Raw genomic sequence first — 9381 nt, 5'->3', positions numbered from 1 at the left:
GAAAGGATTTCCTAAGAGTCTTACAAACTCTCCAAATTACCTTAGTTTTCATACTTTTATATTGTTTTTCCAAGCCCTAACAACCCGGAATCCTTGTGCTCTGGAAATCAAAATGGAATGGAAAGCTGGGCGGCGAAGGAATTCGCTTTGATGCATGCCATAGCGTAGAAGAAGCAGAGGGAAGCGGAGCATCACACTTTAACCGTTAGGTGGAAGACAATCAGAAGGACACACTCAGGACACACACTGGTGCGCAGAACAGGACACCAGGACTCACACACACAAAGACAGTCACGGGCACACGCGTACTGCGCTTTTGAATTGCACTGAAGCGGAACGAGCGCAACGACCGGCAGAGAAAGTAAAAGCCGAAGCGGCAGGGAAAAGGGAAAGGACCCTTGAGCGGGGGAAAGGGTGGCAGGGGGGGCGGGACTGGGTGAAAGTAGAGGAAGCGACCGACTTAAGCGACTTACTTTGTCTATTTCATTGGACAAAAGGCTGCGTTGGCGCGCAACAGTTTTATCCCCATCTTTATTTTTATTTTCATTTTCATTGTAGTTTACGACGCGAGGCAGCGGACTGTGCCGTTAAAGCCCCATTCGCCGCCAGGACCTCGCTCCATCGCTTATTAATTGGAGCACGAGCTCGGCAATCGCAGGTCTACTTTACTTTCCGGATAACTCATTGCTCAGATATCGCATACCCTAGGTAAGAGGATAAGGTATCATGCACATGTACTAACATATTTCACATCGGTTTATCGGTATATCATCATACTCTTCCTCCTCTGGGAAAACATACAATTTATTAAATAAAGGATGAAAGTTCAGATTTATATAAATATTTCTATTATATGGAATTTTACCATATTTTTGATGTTTATATTAGTAATTTAATATTAAATATTTTATTAGCATTAAGCTCAAGGACTTTACAATCTGATATGCTTTCCAGTGTTTCTCAGCTCTGATCCAACTTAAAAAAGAGAATGTAAAAATCGTGCATGTATGCGAAGCGAAAGGCTGAATGTAACATTAAAAATAAATACCCCATATACATATCTTTCATATGGCCTGCTAGATGTCCATCGAAATCCCTCACCTGAATCCTCAGTGCCTAGCATACACTCGCATCCATTTGAAGGACGAGAGTCGCAATAATTATTTCATGCGCGCTGTTTGCATTGGGAATAGCCGAACTCCAGTGGGCCGAAATGGAAAGAGGATGGTGGACAAATGCGAAGGGACTAAAGCCTGGCCAATATGTTTTCACTGGTGTGTGTAAAAGTTTTGTGGTGTCGCCGCAGAATCTTTTTCCTGGGGGTTGTCAAGTTGTAAACTTAAAGTTTATACTTTTTTTTCAGAAACGACAAGTTGTTCCATAAAGTTCTTCTAATAGAAGTTAAATTTAGAGTTCGTCCCCATGGCCACTACGCCCCTGGATCCCTGGCTTTCACTCAGCCATCACGTTTGGTCTATAAAAGCAGCTTTCACCGTGTGTTTGTGTATATATACATAAACATTCATATATGCACACGTTTTTCCTCCTTCTATTTGTGTATTTTGTTTGTGTTTATTAGTCGCCTGTGTGTCTAGAGATTGATGGCATGTGCCAAAAGACATTCGGTGCGGATTCGCTTTAAGTGGAAATCCACCTTTTTCTTTAAAAAATATTGTACAATTTTTGAAAACTGCTCTTTATACATTTTTAGGTATTCATCAAGCAGAGAACAACACGACTTCGTTTGAATAGAGCTTAACTTATATTTCACGGAAATCAAATAAGACTCTAGAAAAGTATGTTTTTTTATATGTTTTTACAAAAATGTATGTTTCCTAGCACTTAAGTCGTAAAACTTAAAAAATGGTTGTAAAAATCTCACACATCGCTAGTTTGTATCCTACTTTACTTTTATGTTGGCTCATTGAAATTTGTTTTTATTTGGGTACTTTTTATTGCGGTTTCCCTGGATTATGTAAATATACATTTATTTCAGCACTGTTTCTTGGACGCTTTTTCTTCTATTTCGCTCATTTCAGCTGTGCGCCTGACTTGGTCCGGAATTTATTTGATTATGGACGAAAATGGGAATAAAATGCCAGCTGGGGAATGTGGAGTAGGAAACTTAGTTTCCCCAGCCCGCGCGCCAAATCATTGAAGCCAGAAAATGGCTTAAATTGTTGCCTGCACTTTGCATCTGGGCGACTGCCAAATGGCACACAGCTGTGAAAAAGCAACACTCGGAAAGGATACGTGAAAGCACGGACAATGACTGCCACACACACACACACACTTACATCCAGGATCGAGGGGCAACAGTTTGTTTGTTTAAGTGCTCGAAACTGGCGCCACGTGCAGCTGCCAACAGCTCCACGGGCCATGTTTGCATTTTGAATGAGTGAGAGTCCGCCGGCCGGGGAAGTGCAACAGGAGGAGTCCAACATGCCTCCTGGCCACCTGGGAGGCAGGTTAAATATTTAGCCCGGCCGAGAGACTCACTTAGCTGATAAATCCGCGCCGCCATCCGGACAACAATGAAATTAGGCGTAAGCGGAATTCATCAGCTTATAGAGCGTATATATTACACTCGAAGAATTCACTATATCAACATAAGATAAATATTTCATTTCGAACTAGATTTATTTATCCAGTCCACTTAGTGTGAAATACAGTAAAGTTTCCAATGAAGATATATATACTTTCAAAATTGAGCATAATATTAAATAGGAACTAATAGGATGTCATTTTTGCTCAGTGCATGCCCAGTTTACCAGCTAATTCATGACAATATTCAGCGGCTTTTGTGGCTTTTATGAGCCTAGCCAACGGCCCAAGCCATATGCATGTCATTGCCGTCCGTCCTGCTGCCCCAAATGGCCATCAGCAGCTCATAAGGCCGAGGTATTCCGGGCGGGGGGAGTGGCCAAGTACCGGAGCAGTTAGTGGCAGCAAAAAATGTGGCCAACGAGGAGTGTAGGGATGGGGCTCATTCAGAATGGGTGCTCGGGCGGAAGCGGAAGTGACAGTGTATGAAACAGACAGATAGCGTAGGAATGCGAGAGGGTCCTGCCAAGGATGCGGGGATGGTGATGGTAAGGAGCAGGAGCAGATGCTGAAGCAGGGACACCAGGCAACCACAGGTATTAGGTGTACAAGAGCCGCACAAAATAGACATGAATAAGAAACGCACTTGCTAAAGCATAACGATTTCATCGTTATCGTGTTAGGACCTTCAACGCACAGCCATACATACGTGTATTTATTACATACATATATAAATTTGCATTGAAATTGAGGCAACAAAACGGCCAACGAAGTGTGGCAAACAGATTGCCATAGACCCGGCATAAATAACTTAGCTCAAGGAGTTGATTGTTTTGGGGGAGAAATTGCGGTTGTCTTTGAGTCTTTAATGCTGGCCAATTTGTAAGCCAAGCCCATTTGATGGCAACCATGATGGAATAAGTTAAAAGCCAGTGCCGAGGTCATCATCATCACTACGATGTAGTCCAACAGAATGTCTTGTCACAGATAAGTTGAAATCAAAATAGTTAATAGTTTGGTTTCAAAGTGCTATTGTGTGAGGAAGATTGTCAGTCAATTATAGCTTAAAAATCAAATGTTAAACTATGCAATCCATTTCTGGACTGGGTCACAATTTCCAATTTAAATATTCAGATACATTATTAACCCATTCGGTGGAGATTTGTAGGATATACATATATAATCGAACAGAATGGGGGTTCTGAGCAGTTAAACCGCAAACTTTAGCATCACCACCCACTTCCTGAATCATCTCCCCCATTGAATGGCTCATTTTTAGAGCTTTCCTTTCATGCTTATCGAGATCCCAGACGGCTGATTTATAAGCTGACAATTTAGCCACTCAACGACAACCTCCTCTAACGGCCGACATTCAAGGACAACGTTCATGGCTTCATTATACCGCAAAAATAGAAGGAGAGACTGAGATCGCAAGGACATGGCGAACTATGGGAACCGATGAGATTCCGCTGCGTTTTATCACTTCTCCGCCCGTTCGGGCCATTATTTATATTGTGCTAAGCACTTTGGTACATCCTAATACCTAAGCCAAACTCCAAACGGGGCCAACACGAAACGAACCACGGACCAAAGAGCGCAGCCCGAAGGCACATGTTGCGGTGGCGTCGGCAGGAAGTGGAAAGCGCTGATTGGGGATGGATAGAGGAAATGCTGCACAAGGACATCGTCGAATGCACTCTGCAACCGGCGCAACCGGCCAGAGACAGTGGAACGTGTCTAAAAGCCGTGAAAAGTGCACGTAAACCCGCAAATTGCCGCTAATAGAGTGCAAACAGTTCTGAGCAGGATGTTGCCTTCGAAAAGGGAAGCTGCAAATCGTGGAAATTCATTTAGAGCCAGGGCAGCGGAAAATAGCATTCGCCTTGAAATGCTTTTGACAGTCGATTAGATGAGCGCCCCCAAATTAAAAATATCCGTGGAATTCCCGGTAGTGAAATTTCATATTAAAATGTGTCATAAGACATATTTGCCCCGCCACAGGAAAACTATTTGGCGACCCGTTAAACCGCTTTTCATCCCGTTGAATTTTACGCTCGACACACAAGATGGATTCGGGCAAAAATGTTCGAAGAATTTTCATCATGCCCACATGAACGGCAACAAGTTATGGCCTTGTGAGCAACTTTGACATTCGACATACATAACTGAAAACTTTCAAGCCTGTTGATGAGTTTAGATTTTAACCAAAGTTGGCTAGTTAGCCCACTGGCAATCTTGAAACTTCCTGTCAGGGTTTCCTTGAGTGGAGCACACGCGGCGTATGCGTAACTAATTCAGGTGCTCTCGAGTGGTGAGTTTCCCAAAAGGATTTCCCCTTCCCAAAAGAGAGAAAGAGAAAGCAATCAGCTGCTGGTCCAGAACTTTCTCTGTTTTCTTTTACTATCTGGGCTTCGGAGGAAATGTTAATGTTAGTGTTGAAAAGCTGTCTCTTAAAAGAGAGAAAGTCGAAAGAAAAGTCCACCCACTAAATTACGGAGCTTTAAGCGTTAAAGCTTTAATGAACATTTAGATGGCTTTTAGCGAAGAATACAATAAATAAATTTCAGTAAATTAACTTGCAAAAGCCTAGTTTTTCGAGGAAGCCTATAAACTTTTCTCAAAGCTTTTTTAGACCATTTTAAATGATGGTTATGAACTCGGGATTCATGAAAGAGAATCCGATAAAATCGTTCTGGTCCAGATTCATCATAAAAAGCTTATCCGTGGGAGTTAAGTCCGTCTTCTCCTTGGTAAAGACATCATCGAAGTTGCTTATATCCTTGCGATGTTTCTGAAATGTACCCAAGATTACAATAAAATGATTTCCTAGTAGGGCTACTGGTTTAGCGTACAATCTTTGGCCTAATAGGTGGCTCCATTTCGCATGCCTCTGCCTTTTCCCAGTCTACATTTCGGAAGAAAGGATGCGTGGTAATCTCCTGTCTGGCATAGCGGCCTGCACCCAATCTATTGTTGGGCTTTTTGGTCAGGAACTTTGGAATACAAATCTACACCATTAGATTCTTATGTTTTTTTAAATCTAAACTTACGCTTGTTATTATATCCATGGCCTCCACGCTGAAATGCTTTGGAAACACAGCCTTCTTGTCTTTTATGTTCCTAAAGACCGTATTTTCATCATCTCCTTCGAATGGAGCCTGGCCTGCCATGAATTCGAAAAGCAAAACACCAAAAGACCACCAGTCAGCGGCGATGGAGTACGGATCGTAGCTAACAATCTTAAATTATTTTTAAGCTTGTTATTTTCGGGCTTATTATTTATATCTAATTACTTACCTCGGGAGCCATATAATTTGGAGTACCACAAAAGGTTCGTGTGGTCTGCCGCTCGGTAACGCCTTCTTTGCTCAACCCAAAGTCAACCAGTTTTACATGTCCCTCACCATCCAGTAAAATGTTGTCCAGCTTCAGATCTCTATAGATAATATCACGCTCGTGAAGGAAAAACAGAGCAATAGCCACTTCCACAGCGTAAAAACTAAGATCATTTAATATATAAGACAACGAAATATTAACCTTGAATACCAAATATTTAAACTCACATAGCCACAGACTCCTTGAACCTTCCGTACTGCTGCATATGGTACATAAGATCTCCACCCTTACAGTACTCCATTACGAAGAATAATCGGTCCATAGTCTGGAAACACGAGTGCATGGAGACAAGGAAAGGAGGACGTCCGGATAGGGCTAGAATTCTCTTCTCATTCATGGGCAGCTCCATGTCGTCCGTTTGGATAATGACATCCTTTCGCAGGACCTTCACGGCATACAGCTCATCGGTGCCACGCCGCTCGGCCAGCAGGACTTTGCCAAAGGATCCCTTGCCAATAACTTTAACAAAGTTGAAATCAGCAGCTCGAATCATATCGCGTTTGCTCATGTTATGCGGCATATCCTTGTTGTCCATGCGACGCTTTTCGTTCGGACGACGATCGTGCTGAAAATCAGGAATATTTCATATGCGGCAATTCTGGTGATGACATCCGCTTACCCTAACTTCATCCCTTAAGCGTGCTATATCATTGAAGGCATCCACACAGGGTATGTTATAATGTTCACCCTCCACTTGCGACAGGAACTTGTACCAGCCATCAACTGGCTCCTTTTGCAGTTCCTCCAGGCTGAACGAGAACGAACCCATGAAGTCATTGCGAGAAGTTCGATCCCAATCCCAGACCTCGATGAGCAAACGCTTGTCACGATCCTGCGGCTGCAACTCACTAGAATTAAAGAAAATAAGGTAAGTATGTCTATTTAGCGGATAATTTTTAAATATTACAAAGTAAAGGTCTCGTTGAACACTGGATTGAGGTTTTTCTGAATGGTCTTGGTCTTCTTCTTGGTGCGCCCCGAACGGTCCGGATGCATTTGCACTGCAATATAGGGGTCGCTAAACCCGTTGGTATCCATGGGAATGAGGTTAGCTGCCTCCTTAACTGCGATATGAAAGAAGCATTAATCTTTATGTGGGTATATAAACTTTAAGTAATAACTTACTATCAACTTTCAAGTTATTGCCCTTAAGCTCGACGTAGAGCAGTAGTTTACCCCTCACCTCGCTGATGTCCGCACCGCACATCGGTGGCACTGTCTCCTGGCAGGCATGATGCACATTGAGGTTGCAATCTGAAATATTTGGGTTAATAGCTTGAAAGCAATAGGGCTCGTGTTTATTCCGGAATTTACTCTCGCACTTGACGCCCTGATGGGCGACTCCATGGAGCAGCAGTCCGCACTCGTCGCAGAATGTCGGTGTGGTGTAGGTGGTGGAGATCCAGCCGTGCTTCACCTTGGCGCAGTCGGCATCGAAGTCCGTGTCCTTGCCAGGACACTTGAACACCACAAACTTGCAGCACTTCTGATGAATGTTGAAGCGGCACTCTGCGTTTGCAAGTATTTTAAAAAAATTTTATAATTGTAAAAAACAATTGTCAAATGCGAACTTTTCCACCTACCCTCGCACTGAAAACCTTGCTTGCCAAAGCCCCTAATCCCGGCACGAATCCGTGAATGCAACAATGCAAAACGGAAGAACAGCGGAAAAAATACAGAAAAAACAACGAAAAGTGTGTCAGCAGTGAAGGCACTAATTAAATTAACGATGGGAACGCTGAGATGCCAGCAAAAAACCGAAAACGGAATTTCTCACCAGATAAAATCCTTGCAATGACCGCAGTAGGTTGGATTCTTAAAGAATCTCACACCGAAACGATGACCATTGACCATTTCGAGACCCTTTCGCTTCATCGCACCCTTCCTCAGGCGATTCTTCATATAGTTGATGATGTTTGCTTCGCCAGTGATCTCCAGTAGATTTCCTGGACCTTTGCCAGCTCCAGCCGCTGGAGCCTTGGCCCCTGGAGCGGCACTTGGCGCCGAGGGAGGGAGCACCGTGGCCCCCGGTGTGGCAACAGCAGCCGCAGCCATTAAAAGATAATATCACGGAATCGGATAGCGAGTGAAGAGAAAGAGCTGACTCAGACCGCACGGCTTCAAGCCCGTCTAGAAACTGACCCGGTCGGTCAGGTGAAGACCCTAAAAGAAGCAACTTTGAAGCCAACAAAGTGCACACACAAAGTTGAAGGCGAGAAAATGACACAGAGTGATGCAAACGGGCGACAGTTTGGGCTTATGCAATAGTGCATAAGACGAAATTTCATTCATAAATTTTCCAGAAATGTATTTGATCATATCCCAATACATTTGTGTAGACTGAATAAAAAATGTAATACAAAATACAACATAATACTGCACATACATATCATAGGAAAACCATAAAAGAAATGTTTCAGAGAAATGCCCTTCTAATTTTACATTATGTTTGCACATGTACATTTAATAATGTACATATAAGCTAAAAGAAAATAAAATATAAATAAGTAATTAATTAAATGTTAATAGAGCACACATCAAAGTGAATAATATTTTATAGCCTCTTTATTGCCTGTTTATTCAATTATTTAAAGAAATACCTTTGGACATTTGTGGAACAATTTACCACAATTAAATTATGTCTTTTTCAGCGTAAATCGGTGTTAAACAAATATGAAATGTTCGAAACTTATTATAATTAGTTTCTGCCAATTTCTAGGTATTTAATAAATGTGTCCATTTAATGCTTTTAACCATTTCATAACAATGAAAGCCATGTCCAAAGCATCCTTAGTGCATAACTAGTCCCTATAGATCTTACCTAAGTTGCCACGCAACCATTTGCTCTGCCTGGGTAATCAGCACTTATCCACGCTGATTCAGTTAGTTCGGCAGTTAGCCCCCATCGCAATTGTCCCCCAGGAAAAACCACTCAACGGCGGCACGTCAATCGAACGGAGGACCGAAGAGTGAAAGCTGAAAGCTGAGTGCCAAGAACTCTCGTCTTTGGGCCCTTACCAGCGATAAGTGTAAACAGCTTGGGAAAGGTCAAGAAGGTGCTTACCTGGCCAGAAGACAAACATAATCATCATCGGAGGCATTGCTCCGGACAACTGCAGTTGTGACGTCAATGCAATAAAATTGGAAAAGTGGGCGGAGGGGTTTCGGAAAATGGTGATGTGCGAAAGCTTCTCTGTGTGACTATTGTCGATTGAGTATTTATACTGTGTGGCAGTTTTGATTAATTTATGCAATTGCTGGCATTGCACGTTTTCCGTAAAAGAACCCCCCATTTAAGCGCCGCCCCTGCAAGCCAGCTGGCTTTCAGTGCAGGTCTAAAAATAGAAATAGAAAACGCAGAATTGAGCACAAAGTGCACACAGGACACAGAAGGACACACGCTGGCAAGGCAAACAAAATAAAAGCGGTTAGCTGAAATCC

At 42.8% G+C, this 9381-nt stretch overlaps 1 protein-coding gene across 1 annotated transcript; it reads right to left on the bottom strand.

Moving 5' to 3' along the window:
* Positions 1-5030: 5030 nt before the first annotated feature.
* LOC6734836 (protein kinase C, eye isozyme) lies at positions 5031-8079 on the bottom strand. The gene is made up of 11 exons (XM_002081802.4): positions 7718-8079; positions 7524-7555; positions 7255-7449; positions 7066-7194; positions 6848-7004; positions 6560-6788; positions 6108-6505; positions 5842-6043; positions 5595-5783; positions 5397-5537; positions 5031-5335 (listed from the first exon to the last, which is right to left on the bottom strand). Exons 1-11 carry the CDS (start codon positions 7993-7995, stop codon positions 5183-5185), a joined length of 2103 nt encoding a protein of 700 aa, XP_002081838.1. The 5' UTR covers positions 7996-8079; the 3' UTR covers positions 5031-5182.
* Between the last annotated feature and the right edge of the window lie 1302 nt (positions 8080-9381).

Source organism: Drosophila simulans, chromosome 2R (genome assembly GCF_016746395.2).
Source record: "Drosophila simulans strain w501 chromosome 2R, Prin_Dsim_3.1, whole genome shotgun sequence".
NCBI classification, from domain to species: domain Eukaryota; kingdom Metazoa; phylum Arthropoda; class Insecta; order Diptera; family Drosophilidae; genus Drosophila; species Drosophila simulans.
Note: the sequence above shows the minus strand (reverse complement) of the source record. Positions and strands in the feature narration are given on the sequence as shown.